Source organism: Bufo gargarizans, chromosome 2 (assembly GCF_014858855.1).
Source record: "Bufo gargarizans isolate SCDJY-AF-19 chromosome 2, ASM1485885v1, whole genome shotgun sequence".
NCBI classification, from domain to species: Eukaryota; Metazoa; Chordata; class Amphibia; order Anura; family Bufonidae; genus Bufo; species Bufo gargarizans.
In genome coordinates, this window is record NC_058081.1 from 641,831,691 (window position 1) to 641,851,274 (window position 19,584).

The following is a 19,584-nucleotide window of genomic DNA, read 5'->3' on the forward strand; positions in this document are numbered from 1 at the left end:
CTGGTGAGAGGCACTGGGGGCTGATGGAGAGGCACTGGGGGCCGATGGAGATGCACTGGGGGCTGGTGAGAGGCACGGGGGGCTAGTGGAGAGGCACTGGGGGCTGGTGGAGAGGCACTGGGGGCTGATGGAGAGGCACTGGGGGGCTGATGGAGAGGCACTGGGGGCTGATGGAGAGGCACTGGGGGCTGATGGAGAGGCACTGGGGGCCGATGGAGATGCACTGGGGGCTGGTGAGAGGCACTGGGGGCTAGTGAGAGGCACTGGGGGCTGATGAGAGGCACTGGGGGCTGATGGAGAGGCACTGGGGGCTGCTATGAGGCTACTGGAGGCTGCTATGAGGCATGGGGCTCTTATCTGAGGTCTGATTGGGGGTCATTCATATTGGGGTCTGAGCTGAGGTGTGATCTGAGGTCTTATTGGGGTCTTATTAACATTGGGGATCTTATAGGGGCTGTTAGCTGAGGTCTGATTAACATTGGGGGTCTGATTGGTGGTCTGACCTGAGGTGTAATGAAAAATATTTTTTTTCCGGAGCAGCTTGGAGAAAAAAGGCCTCACAGTCTCCCACACTCCTTCTGCCCGGCCAAGCCTGCCAGCACCCCTGAGTCTTCAGAACTGTAAGTTAATTATATATAAGGGGATCTTATAATATGAAAGAGACGAATTACGCCTGAACAGACATATAGCGCAAATTCGCAAATTCAACTGAATTTTCTGCAAAATATATTTTTTTGGGGGGGGGGGGGTCGGCATTGGATCTTGGGTGAGTTCCCACACTTTTTTTCCCAGGACTTGAACCCTGTGTGGACCCATTCATTTTCAAAATGCGGAAACCACATTGCTGGTGTCTGTGTTTTGCGGATCCGCAATTTGTGGACCGCAAAACAGTTGCGGACGTGTGAATGGACCCTAATTGCCACAGACAAGATCCTATCACATTAGTGGCTGAGCGGAGAATGGCATCTCTGCGTGGGACCTTAAATAGTGCCTGATAAACAAGTCAGTATCCTCCATCTTGACTAGGTGAGAGGCTGACTGCAAAGCATTATGGGAAAGCCCACTGGCCAGGACCCAGTCCTGGGTCAAGTGATCATGTCACGTAGGTTCTGAATTTGATATGTAAAATGGCGTGATTTGTCCAAATTGAATCCCTCAAACTTCGGTTTCATCTGGAAGTAGAATGTTTTGGAAATTCGTAAGAGTTCTGATTAATTTAGAGTCTCTAGTGTATCTTGCCAGTTAGGGCATGATTATGCTCTGTGCACTGCATTAGCATTTTTTTTCGCAGTCCTCTTTCTAAAAATTGGCATTGGAACAATAAGGGAACTGGTTGCAAGTTTACACACATTTAAATGACTCAATTATTTACTGGGGTCTAAAATATTTTAAAGGGAAAGGTTCTTTCATAGTCAGCAATCAATAACTTTTCCATCTTGAACTCGTGGATTCCTTCTGGGACGACTGTATTCCATCACACGCTGTCCTGCAGTAACCGCGCCATTTAAAGACGTGCACACATGATTTCCTGGATACTGCACACAATTTCCACCCCATTAAGATGCTAATTACTGCAGAAATCACACTGGTGAATGCAAAGCACATCTGACATGACTTGGAAAGACTTAAAATAGTTTAACAAGGATATTGACTTCCACCTCTCCCAATCCTACACTTTCTCCTTCTTTCCAATGCTGAAAGGTGACTGGGACCGGTGGCCGATTACTTTGCCCGATCACTCTAGTTAATTCTTTGGCTAATTTTACTTTTTTTAAACAAAGTCCATTATTACGGGAATATAACTCCGGAAGGGTCAAAGGAATTAAGCATCTCACCTGCATGGAACAACAGCCATGAGTCCTGTAAGCAGAAAATGGAGGTAACCTTCATACAAAATTTGCAAAAAATTGAAAATGAACAGAAAATGAGTTTCATTGCAGGAAGTTAGGTCATGTATGGACCTGCACCTTCTAAACTCTGTTTGAATTACAATTTCTTAGAAATTAAATTACAAAATTATATTGACATATTTAGGCTACTTTCAAATGTGTGCTGGAGGCTCCATTCGGGGCTTTGTCACATAATTAGTCAAAAATTAGTCAAAAATTTCTGCATGCAGGAATTTTTCCTCGACTAAAAAAAACATTCTCCTGAATGGAAACCTAACAGATCCTATAACTGAGCAGAAGAACGGAAGTAATAAGCGCACATGTCAATGCAGCCTTTGAAAACTTTTTATGGTAAATGTATTTTTTCTTCAACTAACTATGTTGCTGATTTATCTATCTATCTATTTATTATCTATCTATCTATTATCTACCTACATATCTGTCTACGCACCTATCTGTCTGTCTCATTGTGCTGGGCTGAAATGTTGCTATTGGGGAATAAACAGGTCTAACACCCTTCACTGATCCTTGAGTGCTGCCTCATCATTTGTTTTTGGATATTGCTTATGGATTTTTTTGCCTGAAGTCCAAGAGGGATTGCACCCTTTTCACCATTGACTGTGCTTCTGCTATTCTTTATTCTATCTATCTATCTATCTATCTATCTATCTATCTATCTATCTATCTTTCTATCTGTCACATGGCATTACAGGTTAGATACAATAAAGAAATCTGGTTGAACATTAGACAAGTGGTCATTTGTTCAGCTGCCATGTAAGGCTACGTTCACATTAGTATTTTTTGCGGATCCGTCATGGATCTGCAAAAACGCTTCCGTTATGAACGGATCCGGTTGTATTATGTCTTCTATAGCCATGACGGATCCGTCTTGAACACCGTTGAAAGTCAATGGGAAATGGATCAGTTTTCTATTGTGTCAGAGAAAACAGATCCATCCCCATTGACTTACATTGTGTGTCAGGACAGATCCGTCTTGAACACCGTTGAAAGTCAATGGGAAATGGATCAGTTTTCTATTGTGTCAGAGAAAACAGATTCATCCCCATTGACTTACATTGTGTGTCAGGACAGATCCTTCTTGCTCTGCACCACATTGCAGACAGAAAAATACTACTTGCAGCGTTTTTCTGTCCATGATGGGGACCCAACCAAAAGGAACGGAATGCATTTTGGTGCACTCCAATTCGTTAAGTTCAGTTTTGTCCCCATTAACAATGAATGGGGACAAAACGGAAGCGTTTTCTTCCGCTATTGAGATCCTATGACGGATATCAGTAGCGGAATTGAAAGCGAAGATGTGAAAGTAGAATAACTCGTATGGCCAGCATTTGATAGATAGATAGATAGACATCTACTGTCGGTGAGAGTCCTGAGGCTTCATACCCATTAGATGGTAGGCAGGTTCGGCCAACGTAGATCTAATGTGTGTGGCCGGCTTTACACTGGTACAGTAAATCAGCATGAAATGATCTATCTATCTATGTACAGTATCTATTGGTTGATTAGACACAAATAAGAAATATATTCTAATGGTAGATATAAATAGGTAGGTAGATCAGCATGGTAGAAAATAAGCATAGAACCAGTCCAGTGTCTTTCCCTTTCTGTGTCTTAAGACAGATACTTAACCAGGACTTGACATATTCAGTCCTGGAGAACAACATCCAATATTTTTGTAACTGAGATTTATAGAAGATGATTTGGGGTAATTAGCATAAAAGTGTGACAGAAGAGCTAAAATATGCAAATTGGTAAAGTTAACTTGGGATTTTAGTTCATTTGCATTCTTTTGTTTCTTTGCGATGAAAAATGTCTCTGAATATTAATCATTGCTGTAATTAAAATCTGTCCCTGGAGAACAGACGACTCTCAGAATCCAAACCTTCAGGACCCACATTCGTTAGGATAATAATTCCTCATCATTATTGTGGATTTATTTACCGGTATATATCATTCTTGGAAAAATTTTAGTGAGATAAATGATGGTGATAGGCGAGAGAATCCTATACTGTACCTCACCGTTACATTATAATTATACTATGCCTGCATGTTATATAGCATGCTGTGTTATTGAGGGGGTCACATAAAAGCACCATACAGCAGTACCACCTGGAAAGTCATCATATAGGCTCTGCACATATAAAGTTGCTATGTGCATGAAAGTAAATTGCCTGAAAATGCAAGAAGAGTAGCCCCCTAATAGTTATGACACTGTACAATTGCAAGGACTGTCCTACAAAGACTCACATCTAGGACCCTCGCCTATCTGGAGAACAGGGGATCCAAGAAGGAGCAGAAACAGCACTGTTATCTCTTCAAGCATGCTGGCTTGGAGGTTTCCATAATCCCTATAGAATTTGATGGGTAGATGGTGCACCTCCCCAACCATAGCCCTGGTCTATCTAGGTTACCCTTTCTCTATAGCCTCAATTTATGCTGGATTTCCTAATTACAGCTTTATGTATTCCATACTATACTTTGAAATAGTGGGAAATCTTAAGCCCCATCCATGTTCTCCATAAACCCCTCCTCATTTGTGGTCCAGTTCGAATCAAGACTGCTGGCACGTATGGTATTGTTACTTGAAGCTCCTGGGCCATTATGCAATACTTACACCTTCTGCTCATGTGCTACTTTAAGTACGGTGTTAGAGAGGGACCATTGGGACTACATCAACCTAGGTTTTGACTATAACATCCGTACCACCTATATTTATGCCCCTGTTTAATCCTTTTATACACATTCTGGGTACCTCCCTTCATTTGCCAATTTATTTTGTTTGTTACTACATCTGAGTACAAATGAATCTCTTTGTACAGTGTGACAGAATATGTTTGCAGCAGAATTAGGATAGTAATAGTCACAGTCGATGAATACAAGTTTGATCTGGACATCTAGCCATTTGTCAATATCACAGTGTGAAAATTTAATTATACTGGAACAAATGATCCTCTCAGTGAAATCCCAACTGAGGAACAATGTGGTCATTTTTCTGCCTTTGTCCATTGTGAATAACAAAATGCAAATCTTCGGAAAGTTATCAAGTGAGAATTATGGGTCTCCTTGGAAAGTTTCTTGTAGTTTAATGAAGAGAACTCTGCAGGATTCTAGAGCCATATTTCTCACAGTCTTTGGTCACTCATGAGGAACCTTCTAGGAGTCTTGGGTCACTAAATAACAGATATTGGAATCCTGGATCATTAATGAGAACACGTCTTGGGATTTCAGATTATTGTTGAGGAAAATTTTGAGTTATTTATGTTATTAATGAGAGCAATTCTAGGAGTCTCCATTCAGTTATGAGGAACATTCTAGGGGTCTTGGGTCTTTATGGAGGAAAGTTCCATTGTTGGGGAAAACTCCAGGTCGTCTTTGTTTATTTTGCACATCAAAGCGGTTATCAATTTGGCCTTCCAATTCTTCTTCTACTTATAGTGTTAGTGCCTTGTCTCTGGTCTGGCTAGCAGGCAACCTGCTGCTGAAATCTAACTCCTTCAATTGGCTTTAATGTAAATCCAATGTATAGCCAGAAACCAAATATACCCCCTCACCAACCATTTAGAGAGACTACAAGTCTTAGCAAAAGATTGAATGGGTCCTTGAAGCAACAGACCAAATTATTTATGATGTCAATCAGATATGTTAGAAATTTCTCATGACTTGATGTCCAAAAGCTCAGGCCAAACTAGCGTCCAAAATGAACAGGTTCTGGATTTTAGCCATCCCCCAATGTAATCTATGGGAATTAGACAAACTCATGAATTAAAGCAACATGGACCAATACTGAGAGCCTTGTGTATCCCTTCTAACATGTCTCATGGAGTACAAGCCTGTCATTTGAGGTTGACCAGAGTAGTAATCTCAGGACTACCTTTAATTAGCTCTGTAACTTGTATCAGTGATGGGTCATATGAATGCAAACAAAAAAACTAGAATTTGGAATTTATGTATGCTTACCTTTTATGTACTATGTATGACTTCTACTTCTTCCTTGATGTGTATAGAGTTGTTTGTGTTTTGGAGTCCTCCAGACTTGAGAGTGACCTTGGTGCTACAGTTCATGGCTCTGTGTCTGGCTCTTGTGTCTACCGTGTTTTTGGTTGTGGCCACTTGGACAGACTGCTGGATGGTGAATGCAGACGACAGCTTAGAGGTGAGTAAACTACAATTTTATCAAGAAAACAATATGAGTCCTTAAAGGATCCTTTTTGGACACACCGGTCATTTCATCAAGAAGGTCAAATAAGATGTCAGTGAATTAATTAACTGTTAAAGAGGTAGACCCTAGTGGTAAGTAACTGACCCCCAAGTCATCTCCAAATGGGGTTGCCTCCTGCGACAGGGAAGTTGACAGGGAAGCACTGTCTGGATTAACAATCTGCTCTGCCTTGGCCAGGGTAACTGACCCATTGCCCTAGGTGAAAGAAAGCCTAGCTGGGCCCACCATATATCCTGTGGTACTATGGTGAAGCAGTTGACTCTGGAGATCAATGCCTTTTACTATAGAAACTTGTGATTTTAGTGGAAAATGTTCTTTAATAAGATATTTTACTGGTATACAATAAAAAGGATAGAGCTGAAAAATGAACGTGCCTTAGTAGTCATTGAAAACCACTCAGGATTAATGTCATAGTAGTTATTTCTCATAGTACAGGCTTCATGTCTATTTTTTGGTCCAGTCAGCACGAGCACTAAAATGACTTCCTAATTCCTGGCAATGGTCTCATAGCAGAATGGCACTTTGAGAACAACTAGTGTAATGATGTACTTTCTTGGCAGCATTTCTTACGATCTCATAAATCACAACTCACAGCTCTCGTTTTCTATACTATAGATTCTCAGACTTTTGATAAAATTCAGACAGTCCCGTCTATTTGAAATACTCATTATCTACAACTATTCCATTAGGTCACATTCTACGTGACAGGAATCTTATTTCCTGTGCGCTTGCATTGTTCACTTAAATTACTATAGCACTGACTGATGCCATTGAGGATATTTGCCTTGCCAGAACCAGGCTGGAGTATAGTAAATTGTAAAGCAAAAACAAAACGTAAAAATGTGAAAAATTCCAAATGGAATTGCCATATGAGTGTTATTATCTTTTGACCAGGAACTAGTTAAATGTTATATATGGCCCTTTGATGGAGCCAAGGGACAAATGTGAGGACCTCCCAAAATGTTAAGTGGACTGTTACCTATGCTATAATGTGGACATCTCTACTTCAGTGACCAGAGAGAGAGAAGATATATGATATATGATTTCAGTTGTCGGTCATTTATATGTATTTATGTAGCGGTTGGTTTTTAAGAACTTACATGTTATACTTTGCAGTACACAGCCAGCAAAAAGTCTGATGCAATGTCCAGGTTTCTCTGTATGCACAGTAAGGGCAAGTTCACGCAGAGTTTTTTTTACGCTGATTTTGGCACGTTTCCCTATCAAAATCAGCTCCAAATAACACCTCAAAACATCCTACCAAATAGGAAACAGCACTTGTTTTTTTTTTCCATGTTGAAAAAAGAAGCAGCATGCTTTATCTTGTGGCAGAATACACACTGAATCTCCTATTGAAATGAATGGGAAGCAACAAAAACCACTCCGTCTGTGTCTGAGTGTTTTTTTGCAAGTTGCCTGTGTGGTTTTTGGTGTCGATTTGTGGCAAAAACAGGAAAGGAGAGAGCAAGGAAGTGTCTGTGTATAATGAACAAAAGTGTGTGACTGAGTGACCAGAAGTTTCAGTTACACAACTTTTTTTATTTTTTTATTTTTATTGTCTTTATTTTATATCCAAGACATAACAATTTAAATAACATGATGGTACACAAATACAATAAATATCCACAAATTTACTCAACTTATCCATCATGAATACAAAGATATTATCCAAAAAAAACTGCTTAATTCTAATTAGCCACCCCACCACCCACCCTCCTTGTCTCGGAGCACATCCATGGCGAACAGTGTCTTATGGCCAGGTTGACCAGGTTCTATCCCATTTTATTTTCTGACTCTTATTATGAATAGCGAGTTTCTCATATTTCTTCACTTTATGAACAAGTTGTTGTCATATAGATACAGCCAAGGGATTTTTTGAGCCCCAGTTCCTAGCAATTACAACCCTGGCCAACATCAGCGACTTCATCCAAAACATATTTTCTTGTCCCTGCCCATCAAATAGGGGGGCACCTAAAACAGCCGTGGTTATGTCTGGGTCGTAATTAAATAAGGAGCATCTGCGGAGCTCAGAAAAAACCTTGGTCCAGAAATCCTGAATCACCGGACATAGCCAAGCAAGATGTATAAAGTCCGCTCGTTGGGCCAGGCATCTATGACATCTATCTGAGGCATTATTATAGAACCGGAAAAGAGAAAGAGGCGTATATATAAACGGTGTAAGATCCTAAACAGGATTAGCCTATGATTCCCAGATATATACATTTTCCGAATATTTCTATATATTGCATCCCATTTTAATATTTTATTAACCCCTATATCTTGACCCCATTTCACTTCACTTCTGAACTTATTCATTTTACCCATTTCCACTCTCAAGTTACACAACTTTAAAATGGCTGACCTAGGTGTCAACTTCCTGTTGTCATTCACTGTAAGATGATTCCCTATTGATATTATAAACAAGTAAAATACCTTACCAGCTAAGAGAAGAATATTTAGGACCATATGCAAAGAGAGCAGACTCAAAGTGAAGACATCTATGTTAAATACATCAGTGGGTGCTATTCACTTACATGTACATGATTTAAAGTGACACTCCAAAAGAGCCATGTGGACATTGCCACAACACCTTAGTGCCTGAAGGAGTTATGGTTTCTTCCAGTCAGGCCTTGCGGCAGATTAGTTTGGACATAGTATACATTGGAGTCCTGGTGGCTAACTCCCTTCAAAAGAACTTTAATCAAGTTTAATGTAATTGATAATCAGGATAGATTCATTCTGCAGGACTAGCCGGGTCTGTAGACGAGCAGAATTTTCTGACCTTCACCATTCGTGAGACATCTGCCGCTATATCTGCCCTACTTACATATGTACATTCTTCTGCATGATTAGCCATTTAGGTTGGCAGAGGATGATCTCAATCAGATTATTGGACAGGACATCTGGTCTGAGTAGAAAATATCTGTCGAATATTAACAAACCTCAAATGTTTTTAGTGGTGAAAACTCAAAATCCCAAAAATACGTGAATTTACAGAGTAGTATCCGACACCACAGCTTTTCATGTCTGAGAGCCTGGAGGTTGTGTTGAAGTACCACACTCGTGTATGTTATAGTAATCTTACAGTCAAATCAAGTTTTTCCCCCTAAAGTTCCATTAATAAAAGAAGCTAATAAATCATTTTTTTGTGTAAAGGTTTTACACTGTAAATTAAACTTTTTGGTTTTCTCAGGTCAGTCAAAAATGCAGAGGACTGTGGTGGGAATGTGTGACCAATACTCAGGATGGCATCAAAACATGTGACCAGTATGACTCAATATTGGCAGAACATCCATGTGAGTATTGATGAATGATATTCCTTGTCATTAGAAACTCAAAAATGATAGTAATTATCAGGGATGGGTCCTCAACCAGCATTGATGAATAGGACAAACTTGAGATCACCAGTCAGCAATGTACATAGATAATAACTCCACTGCAAAGGGGCACCATTCCTACTATTGGATCATACCATTCTTCCCTCTTCATACCAGAGGTCTTGCTGCCTCCCTAATTTTGTAGATCCGAACCCCATGACTCTTAAGTCATACATACACTTACATCGCTGGAAAATGGACGAGGAATGTATGAACTGAACCTTCAGCATTTTAAAATCTTTAGTATTTACAGGACAACTTAGATCAGGGGTGGGGAACCTACATCATTTCATGTGGCCCCTGGCCCCCTGCCAGAACATATTCTGAAAATGCTAATGACAGTTTCCATTATGGAAACGGTCATCAGAATGTGGGAAGCACAGGAAGGTGAGAACTGCACTGTCTGTACTCACCTTCCCCGGCCTTCTTCCAGCCCCACATAGACGCGCACTATGACCTGACGCTGTGCGCTGTCAGGTCACAGTGCGTGGCTTGAAGAAAACCAGTGAATCTGCCAAGAGGCAGCGCTGACCGGAGATGGAGAGGTAAGTTTATTTATTTATTTTAAATGTCTGATCTGAGGTCTGATTGGGGCTGATCTGGGGCTAATAGAGAGTGGGGAGGGTCTGATGGGGGTCTGATCTGAGGCTGAGGAGGGTCTGATGGTGGTATGATCTAAGGCTGGGGGATCTTATGGGGGCTGATTCTGAGGCTGGGGGGTCTGATCTGAGGCTAGGGGGGTCTGATCTGAGGCTAGAGGCATCTGATCTGAGGTTGGGGGGTCTGATGGGGCTGATCTGAGGCTGGGGAAGGTCTGATGAGAGTCTGATCTGAGGCTGGAGGGTCTAATGGGGGCTGATCTGAGGCTGGGTGGTCTTATCTGAGGCTAGGGAGGGTCTGATGGGGGTCTGATCTGAGGCTGAGAGGTCTGATGGGGGTGTGATGTGAGGCTGGGGGTCTGATCTAAGGCTGGGGAGGGTCTGATGAGGGTCCGGTCTGAGGCTGGGGGGTCTGATCTCAAGCTAGAGAGGGTCTGATTTGGATCTAATCTGAGGCTGGGAGGTCTGATGGGAGTCTGATCTGAGGTTGATGTAGGCTGGCGGGTCTGATATGAGGCTGGTTTGAGGCTGATGGAGGTGGGGGGCAGATCTGAGGCTTAGAAAGGGACAAAGGCAGGGACAGTTGCAAAGGAAGAGGCAGGGACAGTGTCAGGAAAAGTGAAAGCTGGGTGAACCCTTCTCTGGACCTCCCTGGGATGAGCTTGGCTGCCATTAAAGGAGTTGTCCGGGTTCAGAGGCGAACCCGGACATACCCCCATTTTCACCCAGGCAGCCCCCCTGACTTGGGCATCGGAGCAGTTCATGCTAAATCTTGCAGGGCAAAGGCATTTTCTGGAGTTCAGGTGACAAACCGGGCTCTCCATGGGGCTGCCAGGAAGCACGGTGATGTCACCGGCACTGATGAGCGGGCTTTAGCGCTGCCCTAGCCTGTAAAACATCTAGGGCAGCGCTAAAGCCGGCTCAACAGAGCCGGTGACTTAACCGAATACACTGCTGGGCGGAAGCCTCTGCCCGACAGTGTGTTTTTGTAAATAAAAGAGCCCTTGCCCTGCGCGATCCAGCGCAGGGCAAGGGAGCTCATTGGAGCATGAAATGCTCCGATGCTAACATCAGGGGGGCTGCCTGGGTGAAATTATGGGTATGTCCGGGTTCAGCTCTGAACCCGGACATACCCCTTTAGTGCGAAATAAAGAACTAAATATGTAACATTCTAAACTTACAAATTAGACTGCTATGTGTGGTCAAAATGGCACCTGTACTATATATAATATATATAGTGCAGGCACCATTTTGTGCTACAAAAATACAGCGCTTTAGATTTTTTTAAATTGAAGCACAATTTCGGTAACTTACCCCTAAGTCAATTATATGCTTGACCAAATACAGCAGTCAAACTTTTAAGTTGAGAATTTTGCATGGCCTGTGAACGATGTTACAAATATCCAAATGGCCCTCAGCAGCAAAAACGTTAATCACCCCTGGCCTAGATGTATGTATTTCTGGGTAGTCAGCAATATTTCTAGTGTGATTCAACAGCAGCCATGACTACAGAGTGTATGGCTGGTGATAGTTTTAAGCAGGACATTTTATCTCTCTCTATATACAGTGCTGCCCATAATTATTCATACCCCTGGCAAATTTTTACTTAAAGTTACTTTTATTCAACCAGCAAGTAATTTTTTGACGGGAAATTACTTAGGTGTCTCCCAAAAAATAATAAGACGATGTACAAGAGGCAATTTTTGTGGAAAAAAAACATTTATCAGCTTTTATTTACATTTGAGCAAAAAGCGTCCAGTCCAAAATTATTCATACCCTTCTCAATATTCAATAGAAAAGCCTTGATTGGCTATTACAGCAAACAAACGCTTCCTATAATTGCAGACCAGCTTTTTGCATGTCTCCACAGGTATTTTTGCCCATTCATCTTTAGCAATGAGTTCCAAATCTTTCAGGTTGGAGGGTCTTCTTGCCATCACCCTGATCTTTAGCTCCCTCCACAGATTCTCAATTGGATTCAAGTCTGGACTCTGGCTGGGCCACTCCAAAACATTAATGTTGTTGTCTGCTAACCATTTCTTCACCACTTTTGCTTTGTGTTTTGGGTCCTTGTCACGCTGAAATGTCCACTGGTGCCCAAGGCCAAGTTTCTCTGCAGGCTGCCTGATGTTGTCGTCTAGAATCCTCATGTATTGCTCTTTTTTCCTGGTGCCATTTACTGTGATTAGGTTCCCTGGTCCATTGGCTGAAAAACACCCCCAAAGCATTAGGTTCCCACCACCATGTTTGACAGTGGGGATGGTGTTCTTTGGGTTGAAGGCTTCTCCTTTTTTACGCCAACTGGACACTTTTTGCTCAAATGTAAATAAAAGCTGGGAAATGTTTTTTTTTTCCCCACAATAATGCCTCTTGTACATCGTCTTATTATCTTTTGGGAGACACCTATGTCATTTCCCGTCAAAAAATTACTTGCTGGTTGAATAAAAGTAACTTTAAGTCAAAATTTGCCAGGAGTATGAATAATTATGGGCAGCACTGTATAAATCAGTTACTTTTCCCCATTACAAAATCTTCATTGTCAAACATATGCGCATTATTACCAAATGCCTCCTAGTCATGACCATATGATTATACCCATTATATTATATTAATGCAATGCTACTTTGCAGTGAAGATAGTCATCACGCGAGCCCTTATGATCACAGCTGACATTCTGGCCAGTTTTGCACTCATTATATTGGTGCTTGGAATGGATACTGTGAAGTTCCTGAGAGAAGAACCTCATATTAAGCTGCGTATGTGTTATATGGCTGGATTTATATTTGGAATTGGAGGTATGACTTTTCTTATCTATGGGATACAACTATATGTATATTTAGTCTAGAAGATGTTTAAAATCACCTTGGATATGTGTAGATCTGCATTCAGTATTTCTTGGCCTGCCCATAACAAGCCAAATCCTGTATACTTCCCCATACAAGGTCATAATTCTTGCCTAATTGAACTAAAATATGCTGTCCTCTTCTTGCGTTTTACGTTTTCAGTGTCTTCATGATCTCTATGACTGCCTCCATCCATTTTGATCATCCTCTTGGTATTGTTTCTATTGGGCAAAATTTTCTTACAATATGTATAGTATATGAAAAGGTTTTATCAAGTGTAATCAAAGCGTATAAATAGCCTTGGTTTGGCCTTTTTGTTCTCCACACTCTTCTCAGATGTTACTGCCCCAAATTCATCAGGGATCTAGGTCTCTCAACTTTGCCTGACCCACTTTAAGTCCTTTGCATGTTGCATTTGACAGGTATCCCAGGAATGATTGGCTCGGTCTGGTACGCAGTGGATGTCTATGTGGAGAGAGCCACCCTGGTCTTACAAAACGTCTTCTTGGGAATTCACTATGAATTTGGATGGTCTTGTTGGTTGGGAATGGCTGGATCCACTGGCTGCTTTCTGGCATCAATAGTCCTCACATGCTGCCTTTACATATTCAGAGGTTAATTTTATTTATTTTTTCATTTTATTCAGAAATGTTATTAAGACTTTTCATTCAAACAAGCAGAGAAATAGGAAACATTCACCATAACATAATAATTCTTGTCTATTGATTTCCAGAGAGTATAAAGGAATATATTAAATGACATTATTTACATGAGGTTATTATTCTCATTTTTTCATACTGTATTTGGTGGGGGTTTTTTTTTCTGTATTACTCTCATAACAGATCATTACATACAGGTGCATCTCAAATAAATAAGAATACAATTTAAAAATTAATTTATTTCAGTTATTCAATTCATAAAGTAAAATTCATATATAATATAGACTCAATACACACAGAATGATCTATTTTAAGTGTTTATTTATTTCAATGTTGATGATTATGGCTTACAGCTAATGAAAATCCAAAAGTCAGTATCTCAGAAAATTGGAATACTGTGAAAAGGTTCAATATTGTAGACTTATGATGTCACACCATCAACACAAAACACCTGCAAAGGTTTCCTAAGCCTTTAAGCCCTTTCTGCCCAGAGCTGTACATATACAGCGCAGGGCAGGTCTTTAAAAATGGCTCCTACTTGCAAGCACAGGGGACACCATGGCTGCCAGCCGTCTGCTTTTTAAAACTAATGTATGTGATCGACGTTAACATTGACTGCACACATTTAACCCCTCAGATGTTGTGGTAAAATGTGACCATGGCATCTGGGTGTGCAAAAACCCAGAAGCGTGCTCTCCCATGCGTGCAACGGATCACTTTGGCGGGGATCGGGGAGCTGAATGGTGTGTGAACTATAAAAAAAATTGTAAAAAAAGTAGGTTTTTTTTTTCGTTTTAAAGAGGCAGATTCGCTGTTTTTTTGTTGCTTCACTTCCCACACAATATTGAAAAAAAAATTATGAGAAGTCATACACATCCCAAAATGGTGTCAAAGAAAAGTACAGATCGCCCCTCGGCCATAAGCATCGGAGGATTTCATGCTGTATCGCGCATGTGTTTTTTGTTTATATTTTTACACTGCTAGGTGGAGACTTCTGACTAGCAGTGTTCCTGGTTTCGTCACCGGTACTGATGGGTGGGCTTTAGCACTGCTCTAGAAGTTTTACAGGCTAGGGCAGCACTAAAGCACGCCCATTAGTGTCGGTGATGTCACTGGGCTCACTGCTAGGCAGAAGCCTCCACCTAGCTTACCCATGAAGAGCCTGGTATGTCGCTGGATCTCCAGAAAAAGCCCTTGCCCTGCGCGATTCAGTGCAGGGCAAGGGAGAGCATCGGAGCATGAAATGCTCCAATGCTCATGTCAAAGGAGCTGAGTGGTGGAAAAGGGAATAACTCCTTTAAATGGTCCCTCAATCTGGTTCAGTAGGCTACACAATCATGGGGAAGACAGAACACAGTTATTGACAACTTCCACAAGGATGATAAGTCACAAAAGGTCATTGCTAAAGAAGCTGGCTGTTCACAGAGTGATGTATCCAAGCATATTAATGGAAGTTGAGTGGAAGGAAAAAGTGTAGTAGAAAAAGATTTCAAAGGGTTGTCAAGAAAAAGGCCATTCAAGAATTTGGGGGAGATTCACAAGGAGTGGACTGCAGCTGGAGTCAGTGCTTCAAGAGCCACCACACACAGACGTATCCAGGACATGGGCTACAACTGTTGCAATCCTTGTGTCAAGCCACTCATGACCCAAAGACAACATCAGAAGAGTCTTACCTGGGCTAATGGACTGGACTGTTGCTCAGTGGTCCAGAAACCTGTTTTCAGATAAAAGTAAACTTTGCATTTCATTTGGAAATCAAGGTCCCAGAGTCTGGAGAAAGAGTGGAGAGGCACACAATCTAAGCTGCTTGAGGTTCAGTGTGAAGTTTCCCCAGTCAGTGGTAGTTTGGGTAGCCATGTTATCTGCTAGTGTTGGTCAAGTCCAAAGTCAGTGCAGCCGTCTACCAAGACATTTTTGAGTTTTCATTAGCTTTAAGCCTTAATCATCAACATTAAAAGAAATAAACACTTAAAATACGTCCTAGGATAGACTTGCAGAAGCTCATTTTCCCCACAGAGTTAGGCGGTATTGCGTTCCCAGATGTTCGAGGTTTCAACTTGGCTTGCATGGCTAGACACATAGCAGATTGTATTAATGGAACTAGTTATTTCTCTGCTTTATCGTTAGAAAGTGCGTTTTGTGCTCCATGGTCCGTGACCGCCCTGCTTCATGCCGGAGTGTCCTGTGTAACTCATGTTAAATCCTCGATACTTATTAAGGATACCATAGCGACCTGGCGCATTTTGAGTAGGAAGTACTGGTTATCTTTTAGGATGTCTAAGCATCTTCCTTTATGGGAAAACCCTGAATTTCCTCTGGGCCGAACCAATAGTATTTTTAGAAAATGGAGAGATAAAGGGATTCAGCAGGCTAAGCATTTACTACATCCCTCAGAACCTCGTTTGTTAAAGGGAACCTGTCACCGGGATTTTGGGTATAGAGCTGAGGACACGGGTTGCTAGATGGCCGCTAGCACATCCGCAATATCCAGTCCCCATAGCTCTGTGTGCTTTTATTGTGTACATTTTTTTAATATACATATGCAAATTAACCTGAGATGAGTCCTGTCCCTGAGATGAGTCACGTACAGGACTCATCTCAGGTTAATTTGCATATGTATCAAATCGGATTTTTTACACCATAAAAGCACACAGAGCTATGGGGACTGGGTATTGTGGATGTGCTAGCAGCTATCTAGCAATCCATCTCCTCAGCTCTATACACAAAATCTGAGTGACAGGTTCCCTTTAAGTCAAGACAAACTAGTAGAGAAGTACTCCCTAAGTAGGTTCCAAACGATCCAATTTGTGCAAGTAAAAGTGGCTATACATTCCAATCTAGTTATAGTACATAAGGAGATCGGGCAAAATGTGATGGATAAGCTTTTGGGGCTGGGAGGTGGGAGGACATCAGTCTCTCATCTCTATTATGGCTTACGGCAAGAAGACTTGCAGTATAATAAAATGGGAGACTTTAGTCAGTGGGAGGTACACCTGGGAGTTGAAAATGTCTCTCAGGTCGTGCTGAAGGGGTGAATGAGGGTACGAAAACATATTATTAACGAGGTGTGGAGGGACACCCAGCTACGCATAATGCACAAGGCTATATTTGGTTTTAACATACCACCTCACCCGCTTAGACCGGATCGTATAACACATTGCCCAAAATGTGGTCAAGGTTTCACTGATCCTTTTCATGGTCTTTGGTCCTGTCCTAAAAGTCAGCAACTATGGTCTGCGGTGGGTGAGATGGCATATGAGATATGGGGACGGACAGAGGTATACATTACATCCCTTGCTATATTTATTTCACTGGGTAGAGGATACAGATAGAGAAGGGAATCCCCCCAGCTGTTCTATTCATTCTGTATGGTTGCCAAACGCCAAATACTGCAACATTGGCTGCAGTCGGAGTTACCGACGATTGCCGATATACATCTACAAATTAAAGCTCTTTTTGATCTAGAGAGACTGGCGACTTTTCATACTAAAGAAAAACATGCAAAGAAACTGTTCCAGAAGTGGAGGTGCTACCTTGTCAAATATACAGTACAGACCAAAAGTTTGGACACACCTTCTCATTCAACAAGTTTTCTTTATTTTCCTGACTATGGAAATTGTAGATTCACACTGAAGGCATCAAAACTATGAATTAACACATGTGGAATTATATACATAACAAAAAAGTGTGAAACAACTGAAAATATGTCATATTCTAGGTTCTTCAAAGTAGCCACCTTTTTGCTATAATTACTGCTTTGCACACTCTTGGCATTCTCTTGGCAGTTTCTTGTAGCAATACAATATATCAGGAACATATTTTGTTTGCTTGCTTCAGGATGTATGCAGTGGTATCCCATTGATTGTTTTGAAATGTTTTTGTTAAACATTGTGATTCTTAGTAAATGTCAACGGGGTCTGTGTACCCTTCTCTATAACATACACAATTGCACTATGTCCTTGTATACTTTGTCAAGCACGGGGCATATGGCCCTAATGTTGTCAAATTTTATAGTGACAAAAGTAATAAAGATGAAGTTTAAAAAACAAAACAAAAAACCCCCACTTAAAATAGATCACTTTTGAACTGAATTACTGAATTAAATTAACTTTTCGATGACATTCTAATTTAATGAGATGCATCTGTATACCAGGTAAAGCACTAGCTACTGGAGAATACACAACAGGCCAACAACTTCTAACTTCTGCAGCTCACTGTTTGGCTTTGTTGTGTAGTCTGAGACAGAGTTAGCAATGTAATTTCATTATCATGTAAGGGTGGGGGTTATTTACTGGCAATGATCTTATGGAGTCCTAGATAAGGCATAAAAACAGCAATGTACATAATATACACAGATAAGATTCTATGCATCTCCCTTGCCACCCCCTTATCTAGTTGAGAGGGGACAATTCTCCTTTTCTATTGACACCGCTTTTAGTAGCCACAACGGGTGGGGTGAGGGAAGAATATGGAGGAAGCTACACAATGCATTAGCATTATTTCCCAAAACAGGGGTTGGAAAATTTGAAGTATTCTAATGTAATGCAACATGTTTAAAGAGGTATTCCAGGCTCCCGATCTTGATGACCTATCCTCAGGATAGGTTATCCATATCCAATCTGTGGTGGTCCCACGCCCAGCACTTCATCCAATTTGCTGCTCCCTGCATTCGCCGGAACTACCACAGAGCCGGAGGCACAGATCCAATCAAAGTGCTGCGTCTGTGCCGGGTTACTGCAGCTCAGCTTCTATTGAAGTACTTTCAGCTGTTGCTCTGATCGGTCAGATGCTGGGTGTTGGGCCTCCCTTGATCGGATATAGATGACCTGTCCCCAGGATAGGTCTTTCATATTGGCAGCCTGGAAAACCACATTAACTTTGATGTCATGGTTTGTATTTTAGTGCAGTTTTTGCAGAGATTGGCCCCTCACATATGAACCATTGCTATTTTTAATTTTTCTAGGCATTGGATCATCCTCTAGGAACCTTGGATCTGTGTACAAATATGGAAGAACTGCCACTGGCAAGATGTATGCCATGGACTCTAGAGTGTGACAGAACATTACGTCCATAGTTCCAGCTGTATACATGTGGACTGTGTTAATAGCTCATTGCTTTTCTGTATAGTTGTCTTTTATAGAGACTCGTTATAAGGAAAGCTCATTGTATCCTGTATTATGGAGACATCTTGAAAACTTTGTTTTGCACACTTCAAATTAAATCACAGATGATATTTCAATGTGCATAGGGTTCTCAATAGAATTACAGTGGACGGGTTATAAAATCTTGTCTAGGTGGTACAGAAATGCTTTCTTGTCTAAGTCTTGGTGGGATGGAAAATGGGGGACCTCGTTTCTCAACAAATTCTGGTCCTTATCAAATTTCCAACACAAAATGTGAGCATTTTCTTCCAGAATGATGGGCATTGAACTTCCTTGGGATCCGGGAATCTTCCTCCAGCGAATCATAGATCTTTTCTTGAGAGATACTGCCTTATCTAAGGTCCATGAGACTGGCTGGGTGTCCCTTCATGTTTCTCATTCATGGAAACAGCGACAATACATGTTATACTTAAGTGTGCTGGATCCAACTGGTTTCCTTTGGATAAGGAGCACCAGATATGGATAATACATAGACATAAGAAGCCTCATCAGGCCTATGTAACTAGACGGACCCACCAGAGGGCAATAGTACTACAAAGGGGGCACATAAGGCAATACTACTACAAAGGGCACACAGAGGGCAATACTACTACAAAGGGGGCACATAAGGCAATACTACTACAAAGGGGGCACAGAGGGCAATACTACTACAAAGGGGACACAGAGGGCAATACTACTACAAAGGGGACACAGAGGGCAATACTACTACAAAGGGGACACAGAGGGCATTACTACTACAAAGGGGGCACAGAGGGCAATACTACTACAAAGGGGGCACAGAGGGCATTACTACTACAAAGGGGACACAGAGGGCA

At 41.4% G+C, this 19,584-nt stretch overlaps 1 protein-coding gene across 3 annotated transcripts; it reads left to right on the plus strand.

Annotated features, from left to right (window-relative positions):
• Window positions 1-1,711: 1,711 nt before the first annotated feature.
• Window positions 1,712-19,372, plus strand: LOC122926873 (claudin-16-like). Of its 3 annotated transcripts, none has more exons than XM_044278383.1 (6): window positions 1,712-1,879; window positions 5,934-6,063; window positions 9,323-9,425; window positions 12,736-12,900; window positions 13,371-13,562; window positions 18,571-19,372. In XM_044278383.1, exons 1-6 carry the CDS (start codon window positions 1,854-1,856, stop codon window positions 18,660-18,662), a joined length of 708 nt encoding a protein of 235 aa, XP_044134318.1. In that variant the 5' UTR covers window positions 1,712-1,853; the 3' UTR covers window positions 18,663-19,372. The 3 variants fall into 3 exon arrangements, with proteins under 3 accessions (XP_044134318.1, XP_044134319.1, XP_044134317.1); XM_044278384.1 differs by having other exon boundaries at window positions 1,797-1,879; window positions 5,915-6,063; XM_044278382.1 differs by lacking the exon at window positions 1,712-1,879 and having other exon boundaries at window positions 5,905-6,063.
• The last annotated feature ends 212 nt before the right edge of the window (window positions 19,373-19,584 follow it).